Below are 17,870 nucleotides of genomic sequence, written 5' to 3' on the forward strand. Positions count from 1 at the left end.
GGACATGGTTGTAAAGAGAGAAGGAAACTGCTCAGTCGGAAGGTTACTTTCACTCCCACAAACTCTCTTTTTGGTGAAAAAAGGTTAAAGGTAAAAAACAAGAGATTTTTAGAACCATGAATGAGTACAGTCAATGATATGTCAATATAAGCAACAGCAGGTGACATGGAAAATGTAAATAAGGTTAAGCTATTCTACATGGAAATTTCAACCTGACATACGATGACACCTTGATATAAGACTGTATCAGATTTTTGGGATACGAGCCGCCTCTTGTTTGCTTAGAGTCCAAATTCAAGTTAGATATCAGCCTCAGATCCTCGAGCAAAGGTCACACTGGAACAATTTCAATTGGATCAAATGTGTCGCAACATTTCTTGCTGAAAAGTCAGCACCGCGAATCAGGTTCATGGTCACATGGGGTACAATAAATACCAAGAGCACAAGCGCCAGCCCTTGGATAAACCCTTGCCAATCTCTTACTTGTATGTACAGGACAGTCAGACAAAGTGCCGCTACAGCATTTAGGAATGCCTCGTGCTTCAACATGTAATGTGGAAGGATGACTTCTGTGTCACTCTGTAACATCTATTAGACAATTTATCATACGTGAGGATTCCACTATTGGGTATCCATCGGTCTACCACTTAACAGCAGGGCGCAGTTTTTTAAGTCAGTTTATGACAATTTTTCATTTGTACTGCAGTGAAACCTGATGTGACGTGTACAGTGTACAAGAAAAACATACTGAGGAATGTTGGAATGTTGTTCAAATATAATATTGTTTAAAAAAAAAAAAAAAATATATATATATATATAAATAAAAATAAAAAATATATATATATACATATATATATATATATATATATATATATACATATTTATATATATATATATATATATATATAAATAAATTAAAAAAACTCAAAGTTACTTTATGTGTAATTGCGTGAGTACTTGTACATGACTTGTTTTGGAAAAAAATATATTGGTGTATCTATTCATATATTCCATCTAAGGAGTGTGCGGTTCGAAAACACCACATTCAAATCCGGCTAAAAAGGATAAAAAAAATAAAACAACTGAAGGACGCACATACTGTTTCTGCAATTTAAATGAATATATACAGTATATCCGCATGTTTCACGCATCCAAATCCCAGTAAAGTCCACTGCTCCTCGCAGCACTGCCCTTTTCTCTGTCTTTTTTTCAGCTTTTGTTGCCGGGAAAAGGAATGTTTGAAAATCCCACAAAAACAGACTGACTCAAAGAAGCTTTTCACTTTATGCCCTCTCCTTGACACCTATGAATCCACTGCTCTTTCTCATGAAGAACCCCCTGTAGCTTTCACTCACAGCTCATCGAGAAGAAAATCAGTTCATTTACCACTGGGAGAAGTATGGGGGTCAGGTTTTGTCTGGACGGAAGGTGGGCATATGTCTCTTTCAAGATCGACTCTCCTGAGAAAAGTAATGATATGTTAGGACATCCCACAGAGCTCGCACAGGAACCATGAGTCAGCGCCACACACCATTTGGTAACAAAGTTGAGGGCTACTGTCAGGCCCGAACCTGCAGGGACACTGGCTCTAAATCCTCTGCCTTCCCCGCCACTTCCTCATATTAGAATCTATCCAAAGCCCGTCTTTATCACTGTGTTTACTCTGCTGAGCTCCCTAAAGCTCCCGAGCTTCTCTCACATATGCATGTGTGTGTGTGTGGATACGTGCGCACACTTGGGCTGCTCTGTAATAGTTCCCATCCCTTCACCGTCGAGACACATGCTACGCAACGCAATTTGATGAAAAGGGTGAGAACACACACTAAGATACTCGTAAGACTGACATGTTCCTGGAAAGGCATGTGACGGCAACTTCTACAGTTGTCGAGCCATAGATGGAGCGTGCGCCGCTGTGTGAATGTGAGTGTTGTAAACAGGCACTTTTCATGAAGTGGAGACGGTCTATGGAGAGCTGCTCTCATTTCAAACATCATTTATTTATCAGCCCCCTGTGCGAGATACACACATAAAGTATGACATGTGCATGCAGTGACAGAACATTTGCAGTTTATTTTGATATGCTACAGTCATCAACCTCGTTTCCTCAATTGCTTTCTTGCTGCTCAAACTCTTCCGTTCCCCACCATTGGAACTCTTAGTGTGGTGTGTCGAATTGGACATGTGAGGCGACATATTCGGAGGTTAACAAAGGCCTGGGTAGAACAACATATCATGTTTGTCTTTCAACTGCTGGGAACAAAGAAAACTGGAAACTTTCAAATGTAATAATAATGAATTGCTATCATGATTCATTTTTGTTGTTGAATCTTGAGTGACCATGTGACTCCTAACACAGCTAGGCACAGACTGAAAAAGGAGCACGCACACACACACCATCAATCCCATTATCCCAGCTGCGGGCAGGAGTTTTGTACCATTGGAATCTGACAGTGATTTATGGAGAAGGGGAGTCACACTACATTCTGATACACACATCCACATAATGCAAGGTTACTGGCCCAAACGTGGACACAAAGAAAGGTTACTGCCTCACTACAAAGCCACAGTGGTCTTAGGTCATCCGCACGCCAAACTGGGCCAACGAATGGTTTCACCAAGTTTGGAAAGGGTTTGATTCTCACTCAAAGATCCCACTTTTGGGTGGTAGTACGTTTTAATGTGATTAGAAGCTGACTTTTCCAGATATGAATGATCAAATGAAGCACACTGAGTCAGTATGAACATGTCTTTGGATCATTTGAGTTAAGTGAATACACCAAATTCAGCTGCCACAGGGGTGTACACTGGTGTTTGTGTGTCCATGACTGCATGTATTGATGCAGGTTAATGAAAGCCACTCCAGGGCTCCCAAAAGCCGCGGTCAGCTTGACGATTGAGGATTGGAATTTTAGAGACCAGTAGACAAAGACACTCTCCCGTTGTGTGTGTTTTACCAAGAGAGAGAAAAACACAGTATGGATGGTCAGACTGAGTGGAGGATGAAAACAGTGGTCCACTTCTGATGCACTTCTCTTGGCTGAGCAGAATTACAGTTTGTTCCACAAGTTTATCTTTTGGACAATATGACGGCATGTATGTTTCTCAATAATTATGTTTTTTTTTTCGGGGCACCCCACTTTGCCCCTCCCCCTCGCTGTTGACTGACAGATAGGCTGCCTCCTGGCCCAGCCTGGCTCTGAGCAAGGGAGTGGGCGATTGAATAGGCTAATAAATGGTGAGGGAGGGGCTGGTCACACCCCACACTTTTGTAACAGTGCTGTCACGCCTGACCCATAACCAAACACACACAGACACACACACACACACAAATGCATGCACCCACACACACTTAGAGGGCTAACAATGTGTGCACACAGCCCTGTTTGTGCCTAACTGTGTCCCACACACACACCTTCACATCACCTCTGGCAGCCCTGACCCTATACCAAATACCCAGGCCCCCCCTGTATCCAAGGTGACCAAATGAGGGCCCCAGCTATTGCCTAGCAACGAAGGAACAATGAGCTCCAAGGAGACGGAATGGTTTGAGCAAAAGGGCAGGCAATTCTCTGGAGATAGAGGGAGGGATGGAGGGATGGAAGTGGAGGGGACGAGGGGTGATGGGAATGATGTTAGGACACATCTTTAACTGTGTCACAAAGAGAGTGCCTGCCTGGGAAACAAGAGCATACTTCTGTAGCCCGCTGATCAGGTCTGTTAACTTCGTAGCACTCAATTTGGCTGACTTGAGTGACTTCATAAAAATCCAAATCAAGAAACCGCACAACCAGATAACAGACTGGAGGAGACGGTTCATGAGTCAGGAAGAGGAAATGACAAAAGCTCAACCCGCTCTCATGTTGCAAAGTGAGCCGTCTTACATCGGAAGCCTCTTGAATGACAGAATTACACATCATTTTGCACACAAAACACACGCACGTTCATCTCAAGTTTAAACTACTTTAACGGGGAGTAAACCCTCGATGAGTTTTCCTTCTCCTCTGCTTTTTATATCTAAAAACACAGGTGTAAAGGTGATTGATGGTGAAATTGCCTAAGGGCCAAACACAGTAACGCTGCCAATTCAGTCTCCATAGAAACTATTGCCAACTCTACTATAAAAAGAAAAAGAACAGAGTCAATAGGAAAACCCGCCCAGGTAGCTGGCGCAGGTTCCGACGACTTCACCAAGGTATTTATTATAAATCTATCTATGAGAAGACCGCCGACATTATTGACTGAAACAACATCCAGCCTGAGAAGCTACTCAAAAATGAAGTCGTTCATAAAACTGACACGTTGGCTTCAAAGCCAAGACATCTGACCACTACAATTTTACTCGAATTTCATGAAGTGGAGGTGGCCACATCACTCGCGCTTCACAACTACTTTTAACATAGACATCAACTAGACAAAGTGTGCAGGAAATGGCACTTTCACTTATCGTCACCAGGTCACATCCCTGCCTCCTGGTGAGCCGTAAAACAAGGAGACTAGGTGACAGCCTCACCTCTGGATTCTGAGCTTTGGCTGCTGACTGAGCTCTATTTTACTGAGCAATAAAGGGGATGTCGCTGGAGGTACCTCAATTCACAGGAGTTTCAGGTACTACAAAGACTCATGTCCTTTTACTTTGGAAAAAAACAATATTTTTAAAAAACAAATCCGAAAGCTACAGATTCAGTCAGGCACGTGGCTGATGGCTGCGGGCTCAATAAAGGTGTCAGCAGGAGGGGCCAATAATGGTGTGTGGCTGGGCGTTCAGGATTAAAACCCACACACATGCCCAACAAGATGGATATGCAAAAGACACACGGGCATGTTGGGTAAAATAGCTCTGGAAGATTTAAAAGGGGGCGGCTGGAGGGGGGATTTAGGGAGTACATTTTGGGCTTGGTTAAATTAAAAAGCATCTGACTGTTCAAATACCTCCCAGTTACTTTTACTCGCTCCCTGGATACGACTTAGTAACACGGCATATTTATGAGATGTTGACTCTCGCAGTGCAAGCAAAATGTTGCTGACTTTCCTCCATTGTTGTCGCTGATAACATTTATTTAAGTTCCTGGGTCGTAAATATCAAAATGGTTTCAGTCTGAACCAAGTCGTGGCTCATCCAGATCGCCATTATTAGTGTTTTGAGTTCATGGGAACGACCCTCACCACAGACGATAACTCCAGCAGTCTCTTTTTTTAAAGGGGAATCCAAGACAAACACTGCACAGAAAAGGAAGAGGGCGACCAAGACAAACCAATAATTTGCAAAGGTTGTAGAAAGGACAAAAGAAACAACATCATTGTGCACCACGTCCAGGCGCTTTGAAGTCTGCAATCTAATACGTGACGCTCAACACAGACAGATCACCCACAATGAGACACTAAATTTGATCAAACCATAAATTTGATTTTAAAAAATACTTCTGGGTATAGATCAGGTTCCAGAGGTTGCCTCCTTAATGTGCAAATATTTTGTGTTCGCAGCTCTGTAAAAAGCCATTTCAGGGACAAACATGCATGATTGTGAGCTATAATTCAACTCGCCTTTCCTCGGCAGTGTTGACCTACTGCTCTCATTTTCCATGAGAAACAATCTTGTGAGCGAATATACCGTCTACCAACAAAACCCCCTCCAGCAACCAGCTTGATCTCCACACGAAAGTTCCTGCGAGCTCATTACCGTAGCCCGAGGCGCATATAGGCCTCCAGTCCCACAGACCCTTTATAAGTCTGAGGATGTAGAAATCTCCCCCAGAAGAGAGAGGGAGGGAGGAATGAAAGAAATCTGCCATCCAGGCAGCCAGGTGTTACAGATACTGATAAGAGCGAGGGAGGAAGTAATATGAAGAGGAATGAAGGCGAAAGCGATAAGGACACCAGGACAAGTTAGTTGACAGAGAGGAAATGGGGTACGGTTAAAGGGCTATGTGCATTGATGTAAAAGAGAGAGGGAGCTTTCCACTCCTATCTATGTGTGGTGTTTCATCCTGGGTAAAGGCCCCTCTGTCACCCAGGTCTTCCTCAGCTTTGAAGTGATAATGGGACTTTTGGGCAGCAGGTGCCTCGGGCTCCATCTCTGCCCATGAGAACGGCTACGTGGACGAGGACCTTTTTTCAAGTCCAAAAATGAAGTAACTCTTTCTTCTTTCTCAGCCCTGTCATCTCCATTTTCTATATCATCACACTGTTCATTGTCTACTGACCAAAGTCTGTCAGTTGCTTTCGCTGCATGCGTTCTGCCGTCGTTTACTTAATTCAACGATAATAGAAAAGAGTGAGCCATTGAAATGGGCCGTGAACAAAAGCGACATTTACATATACATTGAGTATGGAGTCCTTGGTACATTAGGATTACACACCGACATCAAACTCGATAATCATCCTTAGAGGATTTAACATACTTTATTACTGTGACAATAGCACCAAGCTACTCCAGAGAAGAAGCACAGCAGCAGATGAACAGGTTGTTGGTGTTATGAGAACCAGCAGCTCTAGTCTTTCATGAAGGGGCACTACGGTTCTTCAGTCATCAAAGCTCACAAACTCATAGAGCAGCTGTGCATCAAAACAAATGTAATGTCTGCATTCATACCCGTCTGCCTCCAAAAGCTGTTAGATGGTAAGAACGATAAGAACTTGAAAAATGTCTGCTGCCATTGAAAAAACAAAAGAGACTGGAAGTACTTTGATAGTTTAAGCTCTTTCCATGTGGGCTTTTGCACATTCGATTTATTTCAATAGTTAATAAAGCTGCCATTGAAGTCACAAGTACTTCCTTCAAATCTCGCCAACTCAAGTAAGGAGCACCAGAAAAAGCACATTGCTCCAAAAAGACAAACACATTTTTTCTCGCTTGCCCAACCTTGATTACAGACTATTCAGTTTGAATACTTTTTGTGGATGGGATGGCACAACAGACCAAGAATAACAGCTACAAACACGTACTGGAGATGGTACTAATGTGTTTCTGGGAGCCTTGTTTGGGCGGGGTAGGTGTCGGTGCATGTGCGTCGTGGTAACAGCAGGAATCCGATTCAATTCCATCCCCCAGTCATTTCCTGCTTTACTGTAGAAAGACAGATTGGAAGACACCCCACATGCAAAGCAACGTACCATATCTGACGAAATATCAGAAAGAAGGTGCAGAATATACACACCTTTACTCTGAGGGAATGAGATCACAGCATCATGTGGCGACGCCAGCAGGACTGTTTTTAAAAAGCGCCAGTATTGAAAACTGTTATGAATTTAGATTGGAATTTCCTTTTTTCCCCCCTTTGTGCTTTGCTCAGTGGCTCTGCACAATGTCTTTTATAACTGTGGGCAGTTCGCTTACCTACGCAGGCAACTGCCTCTTGTGTGCCTGAGGAAGACGCATAGCTGGGGTGAGAGCCCAAAGAAAAGAGGCTGAGAAAATCAATCCAGAGCTTTTTAAAACGCCAGTTTGCATTTAATAATAACATTATATTGAACAACTACTTATAGTTGCTGTACACATGCCTTTCAATATTTGAAGCAAAAATTGAGAGATGTTTGTAATTGTGAGAGAGAAAAAAAAAATCTGTAATGTTTGGTTTAACTTCACTGTGACACCAAAGAGCCCGTCATGAACTTGATGCAACAATAGAGCCAATGCACAGAACACTGCCCTCATGGATTAAATAATTTATCAATGTAGGTCTGATGTTACATGGCAGTGATTTATCTCCTAAACCAAAACAGTTTCAAGTTCAGCTTCTGTATGGCAGAGTCTCCAGAGCCTGTGGCTTTCAGGGTGCGTAAAGCATCCAGTCCAAAGAACGAACCTGCTCACCACAGACAGTCTGGAGACGAACACAGGGACCGACAAGTAGCCAAGGGTTAGAGAAAGGAGTTCAACCAAAGATTCTGCTTCCAGGGGATACAGGGATGTGTTTTAAACCCATAATTACACAGACAGACAAAACTAAAAATCCCTAAATCTCCTTCCACCCATTACACCACACTTTTCCCAGGCAATCGGATCAGATCTCCGATGCAAAATGTTGAGCTCTATTGAACTACACCAAGTTTTTTCTCCTGTGTGTGTTCCGCTCAGTAAGTCAGGGTAAACATTTGGAGTTAGAGCCCTTCCGAGCATTTCCTGTTCTGAGGTTACTACCATATTTTTGATGCTAATCTGAGTGTGTCATTTAGAACTTTTTCTTCTTTGTCCCTACACTCTTACGTGTTTGAATTAAAACAAAACGTACATTGTCTTTTCAAGAGCAGAATAAAGTTGAAGCGTCAATAAGAAATGGGGGACTCAAATTTCATTCAGGCGTCCCACATAAGGGAGCTTCATTTGAGTATGACAGAATACAGGCGAGGCTTTACTACAGATCTTTAAATCCAGGCCCCAACAGCTCATAACCAGAAATCAGACAGACACTTCCACGAGGCTCTGCCCACCACACCATCCACATGACAAAAAGCACATAGAGCTGATCACAAATCCAGGTGAAAGTCAAAGACCAGGTGCGAAAAGTAACAGGAACACCGCTCGCAGGCGCTGCATTGCCTTTTTTTCCTCATTTCATATTGAACAAATCCTGTTTGAGGGTATCTGTATACACACACATCCACTTGATGATTCAAGTTTTTGTCTGTGTTTCAACATTCCACATGCCCCTGCCTGGTCATTCCAAGCCGCGCGCATCTGTGCGGGGACACAAGAGTTTTCTCCCAAGTGTGTGTCAGATCTAATCTGGACTACTCAAAGACAGCCGTCATGGAGACAAACTGTCAGCAGTGGCATAGATAGGAAGACGGTTCGGCTTCCTTCAGCAGCTCGGTGAGTGAAATCCCTACGTGTGTATACTCATGACGGATCTAGACCACTCTGTGATGTCTTATTCATGCAGTATCAATTCATAATGGCCAGGCCAGTCCCCAGCGCTCAAGCACATGTGCAGACACATACATACAGTCACACCTCTCACGTATTGGCATTATTATGAGGTCATCTAGGAATGAATGTGGTGTGGCTTGCAAACTGTGCCGCCCTGTAATAAGAAAAGACGCAGAGCAGACACTGAATCTGCACACAACAGGACTGATGTCCCAGTGCTTTAAAGTGAATATTTAACTAGCCTCAAACCATCTGCTCCATTATTCATGAAGAAGGACACAGAGTTGTTAGTAAATATAAATAATAGCGTTCCCTTTCCTTCTCCTCAACACGCTGTCTTTGAGATCCCACTTCCTATAATGTCTTCCCTCTCTTTTCTCTTTTTTTCTTTCGCATTTGCATTTCTACATCCTGCATTTTATTTTGTTCTAAATACCCTGGTTTAACCTCAACTTTTCCACCTCGATGGTTTGGACAGCGCTTCCCTCGCAGTCCAGCTTGAGTCACAAAATAAACCATAAAACGTACTTTACCAGCTGACAAGGACATGAGCAAGACATGTGGACACAGCCAATCTGTTTGAATTGGCTGGTGGGAAGGGATTTTACTGCAAAAGTGCAGGTTCTTCTCACATAAAAGTACCTTTGTTACGTAATTTAAATAGCACCCAAGTTTCTTATTTGACGTCCTCTGACACAGACTCAAAGAAGAGCTGTTGCTTTCCAGGGTACTTTGAGAGCATTAAATGACACCTCCCCTTTTTTGTTAACCTCAGTAAAAAGTACTGAAAGTCAGTGAAATGATCGATGAATTAGTTCAATCACGAAACAAGTCCCTCCACTACGATTGGCAGCAGTAACACTCAAATAAAGAGGCGACCAACTAACTGTCCTTTGAGTGAGACTGATGCAGATCATTCATTCAAATGAGCACACTAACTTCTCTCAAACAGAAAGTCTACAGTGCACGTTCTCACTCCCAAAGCCTTCACCATTGCACGTTGACACGTTAGGCTTTCAATGGCAACTTTGGTGGCACCGTGAATAAGGGGGAGAGTTACGGAAGTCGCTATATATACCAAGGGACATCCAGTGTCAGTTTGTGAAGAGAGCTTCCCATTGTCTCCCCTTGGAACTCTCTCAACGTAGAGGGCTTCCTTCAGCGCCAGGACACAAAAATCACTTGACCAGAGCTGCTATTTGATGAAAATGGGTGGTCAAAGTTGAGGTAAATCTAGTTGAAATTAAACAAAATTTACAGCATTTAATGATGAAAGTAAAGTCACTTCCTGGTGCTCCCTCTTTCAAACAGTGACTTTTTCTCCCTCAGAACTGCTGATCTCCAGGCATCACAGAATCAACAAACCCAGCAATCTCCAACACAGACAGAGAACGGGCAACTTTACATCAACTCTTTGTTAAAGCATCTCTTTTATCTCCAGTCGCAGCCATACAGTATAGAGATTGTTATCCCCTGAGTACGGCAGCCATCCACACATTAGCACACAGGGATGCAATTACAGTGTTGTGGTGCGTCTCACTGCATCTAATTAGTGTTATTTATATTTTCCCTTTCCCTCTTTGTGGTGTGTGTCTGTGCACTTTTGTCACCGCTGCTGTATTTCATAGTTAGTTCATGAGACAAATAGGTTCAAAGACATTTGCTTTTTCAGGACAGAATTTTCTCAGGAAGTCCCGTAACCTCTGCCCCTTGACAGACATAAGGAAAACGGCGGCTTGCTTTATTGTCATACAGCATGACGGCAATGCTAGCAATACCTCTACCCAGTGTTGCAGCCATCATTTCTTTGCGGCAGACAGCGGCGTGGAATAATCGAAACCCACAAACCACCCCTTTCACCTCCTCATCCAAGAATCCTGAGCTCAAACCAGATGCCTCCCCCTGAGGCCAGCTATGAGACGAAGCCCCTCAACATTCACCTATCCCTCCTGCTCCCTCCAACCCATGGTCCTTCCTTCCTCTTGCTCTCCCACTGCGCAAGGCAGTAATTACAGACATGGATGAGCAGATTACAGATCTGAGGCGCGGTGGAAGTGGGACGAGGAGAAGTCAGAGGTGGTGAGCTGGGGGGCAACAGGTTGTTAACGCTGATGAATGCCACTCTATTTTCGGTGTTATTGTCCAGTGATGTTCTTTGCTGCGCCGCTCACCTCTGCGATGCCTTGTCCTCGCTGCCATCCATCACAGACAGCTTTAACTAACTCTAACTATCTCTAATCTTCTCTAATCAATTCCAATTACCTCCACCCTGCCCCTCATGCATCAGGGGCTGCTATCTCTCGGGCATTAGAAGCGGCTGCAACGCGGGGGAGTGGATAATGAGGTACTTTGTCAAAACAGAACAAAGTATGTTCCAACGGCGCTTCAGCTTTCTTCCTGTACGTGCATTTTATTGCAGTCCTAGTGGTCTGTTCAGTAGTGTGTGATGTGATGGACTTTCATTTCATTTTCAGGATTGGTGAGGAATGGGGTGACCCCATACAAGAGACTCGATTTGGGTGGTGTCCTGTACTTCTATGTGGATTTAAGACGGTTTTATAAAGCATGCCAGGCTTATTTATCTACCTGGTAGTGTAGTAGGTAACATGCTGCGGTTTCACACATGCAGTGCGAGTTCAAATTTCAGTTAGGAATGTTGTTTATTGATTTTATTATAGGTAAAATGTACTTCTCATTGGGGGTATGCACTGCCTCAGTGCTTTTCTAGTGCAGTACTATGGAGCAAGAGTAATAAAATGCTTTTAGAAAAGTAACAGCAAGCACTGCTGAAGCCACTCTTTCCAACAAGAGTCAAAATGACCTCCAAAGTCTTGTGAATCTCCTCAGCGCTCCAGCCCCACTTTCACCTACACCGAAGGAGTATGAGTTCTTAATACTAAGTCTTCAGCTTCTCCTCTTGCCAGACACATGCAGGGAGTAACAACAAATGTCTTCCTTTGGGAACTAAGAATCTTTAAATTCCATTAAAATTTGTTGGCAGGAGTGAGACGAGCTGTAACCTAACCGCGTCGGATGAGAACCAGAACCCACTATGTAGCCCAGACGCACCACTGAAGACTTTGAAATGCATTAACAAAAACCTTTGTCTTTTCCTGCTGTTCCTAATCTCCTCGTTTTAAAGAGCAAGTCTTCGGAAACTGAGGAAAATCTGCCCATCAATTGCAGACTTCATGAAGTTTTCACTGATGTGCATGGCTTCCTCAGGCAAAATACTGCAGTACGAGTGATCAAAGAGCCAATGTAAATCAATTAAGCAGTATTTGTAGGAACGTGGCAGAACTCATGGCCATCCATAATGGGCATGAACCTGGCTGATCAAGCTCAATCCTCCGGCTCTTGGCGGAGCACGTTCCTCTAATCATGCTTGTTCAAGGCCATCCGCCGCTCGGCCCTTTTCTGCTCTTTGTCTGGTCAATCTAGACAGACAACTCGGTGGCCGCTGTGAGCCAGCCACTTTCAGTCTGGCACCTCAGAAGAAAACGACCCGGTGCCCTTAAGACCTGACTTGGCTATAATGACGGGTGACATGGGGAGATAGTTACAAGGGCTCTACAGATAGATTCAAGATGGTGTCAAACATCAAATGCATGAAGGGCAGAAGTGGTAAAACAAAGATCACAAGCCAAGAGAGCCTCGTTCGAATAGATGGGAGGGAAATTACTTTCACCATGTCCAACTGTTCCACTATTCCCAGAATCTCCAGATAGTTTTACTGGCAGGCAAAAATTGACACAGATTATAGCTAAATAAAAAACCATGCTGCTGACAGTAAAAGAAGCAAAACATCGCCGTCTGAGTGAATTGTAAGCAAGAGAGTGTTTGGGAGCCTGGCAGTGTGTTCAGATGATCATTAAACAAATATTGTTCCAATGTCACACATTCTTCCCTCCAAATACGGATTGTTTTCATCTAATAAAATGGTTGGCGATCGCCACATGTCCATAAATCATACATGAGTCGCAGAGTTGTTGAGTGGCTTTGTGGGTTCAGACAGCAAAACACAAGCAAAACGCAGAGTAAAACATGCTGATTGGACTTACAGTCGAGACAGGGCTGGGTTCTTCTGAAACAGCAACTCCGGAAGCTGCTGCATTTGATTACGGTTCAGCCGTCTGCAGCAGGGAAAACATATGATCAACTGGTGAGTTTGGATGTGCGGGTCAACGCGAGTGCCCTTGAGTGAGCACGGTCGGAGTGATTTCTCTGCGCTGCCACAGAAAGGGCTTAGCCACAGGCTATTGTGTTTCAGCGTGCTCTGAACGCCACATAAATACTCCACCAAAAGTTCGGGGAATTAAAACGGCCGGTCAGAGACAGTGTTGTTATTTATCTCCGCCGAGTGGAATTAAAATGGTCCGCTGGGTTGAATTTATCCCTCTGCTGACGTTCCCAGAGTAACAGAATATCATCCTTTAAACAAGTGAATTACACCCACCAGTTAAATGAAAAGGAGCAGATCTAATCTGAGATAAATATTGATACAAGATGTTCCCAAATTAAACCCGAGGAAGCAGCGACAGGAAAGGCTGTTGGCAACAGATGCTGTGTAGAACCTCCAACACTGATACACTTTATGCAAATTCCCCATTTTAGTTAATGAAGAACAGACTGTTGCTAATCTTTTGGAAACCACAACTCCCCCCTTAAATTGCCCAGCTGAAACACATGGAGCGGAATGCGCAGACCTGTTTCAAATCTCAGAGGCAGGTTTGCCATGAATTTGGACTCATAGACAGATCTTTGGACCTTTGCCACACCCACAGGACTTTGTTAACTTGAAGGCTTGGTGTGTAATAGCCATTCATTATTGGGTATTGCTCCACTCACACTTGACTTTACCTGCTGGTGAGTACTGGTGGGACACAACGCTTCAGTTGCACATTGGTTTGGCAGTGGAATATGTCTAGACGACTTTTGGGGTCACTTCATTGTGTATGAAGGGTAAGGACAGCAGGCCCTGGGTGTGAGTTTAGCACACTGAAATGTGGATTTTAGATCAGGACTGAATGGGTTAACCACGACACGATGTGGGTAGCAATACCAACATTCAAATGAGCTGGTGAGGGTGCGGTTTACGGTGTTTGTCTGTACACTACTCTTGCTCGTTTGAAAGACGTTGATGATGTTTGGTGGTGTTCCACTGAAGCGGCGTGAGTAGAGGGCTGATGTCCATAACCCACAAATCCAACTGAGGGCATTTCTGTCAGGCAAATCTAATAAAAGAGCCCACACATCTGAGCAGAAGGAAGTGTGCGACACCTTTTATGACAGTTGCCTCCTGCTAGTCACATTATGCCTCACTCCACAGTGGTCAGTAAAATGGTGAGATTTTCATTTGCCGATCAAATTGAGAAATAAACCCAAGGAAAACCCTGGGTGGTACTTACAGTCGCTCCAACTCCTTCATGTCATCAAACGCTCCCCGCTCAATCACAGTAATCTGATTCTCCATCAGTTGCCTGTTAACAACACAAAAGACAGATTTTAAAGTAGCCTGCATCGACTTTACCACATGTGCTGTAGTTCAAAAAAGGTCGCCATGAAAAGAGCTAGTTTGGTCAGCATGGTTTCAGTGTGTTTACCACCACTGGCTCGCACACACACACACACACCCATCACAGGGCAGTGGTGTGGACTGAGGGCACTCTGTGGGATCTTGGCAAAAAAAAAAAAAAAGCCAGGATAGCAGCCAGGAAAGATTTTCTAGGTGGCTCGTGTGGGTTCTGGTGGGCTCTACTTGGGGGAGTCGAGAGGTAGCAAGGGGTCAAAGAGTATAAGGGGGAAAAGTGAAATGGCTTCTGAACGTAACACAATAATCACTCCGAAAGAGAGTAGCATGCTTCTAGTTTGACTGAGGACAATGAGCTCAGATGCATGAACATCTGAACACCTCTCAACCTTCAGTGCCAAAGCCAACCCCAAACGGGAGTCCTGAATAGTTTTGGACGTGTTACAATAACACAGGGTCAGGAACGGAATAGCCCGCTGGATTGGGGAGAAACAAGACTTTGCCTTCATAAGATGTAAAACTGTTCTGTTCTGCAGACCTCCACCTATGCCTCCTGTGGGCCCGCGCCGCGGCTCAGCAGTTTGGGCTTCCTCCCCGTTGAATATAAATGCTAATCACTGCTCACACTCCATAAACACACGGAGAAAAGTGTGATTCTCCGATTTGTTTCTCATGAATTTAAATGGGAAAAGTACAACATTTCACTTGAAAACTTTAATGTGGGTTGCCTTCCTGTCAACTCCCTCAAGCTATTGTCCTGTCCTCCGGGGTGCCTGCGTTTCCTCACACAAATACACGAACCGCTATGGTGACCAAACGGAGACAGACGAATGGAAGTAAATCAGCTGTGTTGATTTAAGGCTGACAGGATAGATGGCAGTTGACTGTGAGGATAACCCACTGCTCTGTTTTGTTTCAGTGTGCTCCTCAGCTGGACGGGGGCCGGGGGCAGAAGGTGTGAGGGGAAGCAAACATTTCAATCATAAATCAATCATCAATTACATTACAGGATTCATGATACTTACATTTCCACGTTGTGGAATGTAAAAGGACAATGTTTTGAATGAGAATTCATCAAACAAATGGTCCATGTTTCAGTTATGTGAGAGCAGAATTAAGATTCATTTAATCCTCTGAACATGACTTGAAACTGTAAACCATTTTTTAGAGGCTGCATCATTGTTGCAGTACATAATGGTACTATGTGTGTATATATCTATCTCTCTCTCTCTCTCTCTCTCTCTCTCTCTCTCTCTCTATATATATATATATATATATATATATATATATATATATATATAGATATAGATATATATATATAGATATATATATATAGATATATATTATGTACTGAAACAATGCATCTAGACCAAAGGCTGAGATGTCTTCTGCAGCTGAAAGCTTGTATGTTTGGTAAATGCAACAATATTAATGACACTGATGAGTCAACACAAACTTGATTGTGTTCGAGGCAACTTGTGACAGTTGAGGTTTCACTGCAATGCTCATGAGTCAGAGGCTTTATCCTGATGTTCTGGCAGAGCTTGCAAACATGGAGGTATCACCAGGGCGATGTGTAGGAAGGGTGGGATGTGTGCATCCAGAGGATGATAAGTGATACTTCAGAGAGAATAAGGCACATCACAAAAGAAGAAGCAGACGCGTAATGCACTCTGGAGTGGGACTTTAAAACGACTCTTTATGCTGGGTTTATGCTAATTTAAGCCTATTGTAAAAGATGATGTGAACAGTTGCCGATGAGTACACAGATCCGTACTGTCAGGAAATAACGCGTGCATGGAAACATAGACAACTTTTCAGAGACGGGAGACACTTACAATACTCTGAGATACTTCAGTCCTGCAAAGTCACTTTTGGTGATGCGTGTGAGGTTGTTTCCATTCAGCTCCCTGCGAAAAAGGAGAAAAACACTGAATAAGCTTCTGAATCGATCATCAGGCAAGTGTTAATAAATAGTACTAGGCGGAAGTACTCAGTAAGGATCAGTCCGTACTTCCGTCCAGTTAAAATGGCCCATTTTAAAGGTGTAATTAAAATGTAAGGCACATTCAAGCTGTCTGTTTGTCCTTTCTTCCAACCATCACCCATCAATACCAACAACCCCCCTCCCTCCCGACAATGTCATTCTACTATTGCCGGGGATTAGTGGGAGCCAGCGGAGGGGATTTGGGAGAACCACAAGGCCAGAAAGCTAAGTGGTGTGGATATAATAGGCGCAGGCTCCCCGCTGTGTGGCTGACCACTGCTCCAACACCAGGTTAACTTAAGGAAGACCGCTACCGCTTGTAAAGCCGCTTTTCAGAAGTGACCGGCAGATTTCAATCATTCGACAGATAAACCAAAAATCTCCAAAAACAACACTCTGTGCGCAACTCTTTTCAAAAGTGCAACCCGCTGCAATTCAACAGCAAAAAAGGAGCGCTCTCTTTCCTCTCTGGTTTAATGATGACTCCAGGGATCACAGCACTATGCAGCACTAAAAGAATAGTCATTATAGACAGATGTGTGTGTGTGTGTGTGTGTGTGTGTACACAGGTGCATTGACAGGCAAGCGACAAGGCCACGGGAAATAAATAATGGACTGGCCTTCATTAGCCTTGGCTCTCCAATATATACACACACACATGTGGTGCTCATTACAGGTGCTTACGCACAGCCATGCGAGCACACACACGCACACACACACACACACGTTGGGACAAAATTCTGGATTCCTTATGTCTTAATTCAGGCCGGTCATTGTTGATGACACCCGTGTGGTAACTGAAAAAGACGTGCGGGAGGAAAGGTTAAACAGTTACTAAGGGGCAGTGCCATGGGAATAGAGTGTTACACTATTATACATTCACGAGTGCTTTCCAGCGCATTACTGCTTTTACTTTACACGTACGCATTTTTTGAAATATTATATAAAGCAACTGGCCGACTGGTGCGTTGAGGTACAAGTGTTTAAATGTCACAAGCAACCTTTGATGCTATATCATGCCATTCCATGTGACATTTAGCAACAAAACACCGGTAATATTTACCTTTAAAAAGTAATGAGTGCTTCTCAGTTTGAGATGGCTTGGCATATGAGGCGGCCACTCTGGCAGGCTTCAAATAAAATGACCTTCAGCAAGTGGCAGATCTTCTACCTTCTTGTTAAAGTGCAAAGAAGCAAAACCAAACAAACTTCTGGCATTCTGATATGAAAACATGGCGATCATAGCGATTCCATCGGCCGCCGAGGAAAATACCAGTTCCAGATATCCCTAAAAATGTCAGTCACCTGTAGGGATTATGCTGCTGACTGAAACCTCCCGATGACTCTGCCTCACTCAAATCAAAGAAACTTTGGCTGCGTGTCAGAATCTCTCACTACTCACACTGAGAGATGTTTTTCACTATTCGTTCTGCGCAGGTTTTCCCATTACAGCTCTGCTGCAGCACTTTGAAGATGGAAAATGATTA

General features: G+C 43.7%; 1 protein-coding gene across 6 annotated transcripts in view; it reads right to left on the reverse strand.

Annotated features, from left to right (window-relative positions):
• Nucleotides 1-17,870, reverse strand: part of slit1a (slit homolog 1a (Drosophila)) — a 79,992-nt gene that overhangs the window by 56,442 nt on the left and 5,680 nt on the right. For all 6 annotated transcript variants that reach the window (XM_053875044.1, XM_053875043.1, XM_053875050.1 and 3 more), the window contains exons 2-4: nucleotides 16,235-16,306; nucleotides 14,275-14,346; nucleotides 12,928-12,999 (exon numbers count right to left, since the gene is read on the reverse strand). In XM_053875044.1, coding sequence (XP_053731019.1) covers nucleotides 12,928-12,999; nucleotides 14,275-14,346; nucleotides 16,235-16,306 — 216 coding nt within the window. The remainder of the gene's footprint in view (nucleotides 1-12,927; nucleotides 13,000-14,274; nucleotides 14,347-16,234; nucleotides 16,307-17,870) is intronic.

This window comes from Synchiropus splendidus, chromosome 9, assembly GCF_027744825.2.
Source record: "Synchiropus splendidus isolate RoL2022-P1 chromosome 9, RoL_Sspl_1.0, whole genome shotgun sequence".
Taxonomy (NCBI): Eukaryota; Metazoa; Chordata; class Actinopteri; order Syngnathiformes; family Callionymidae; genus Synchiropus; species Synchiropus splendidus.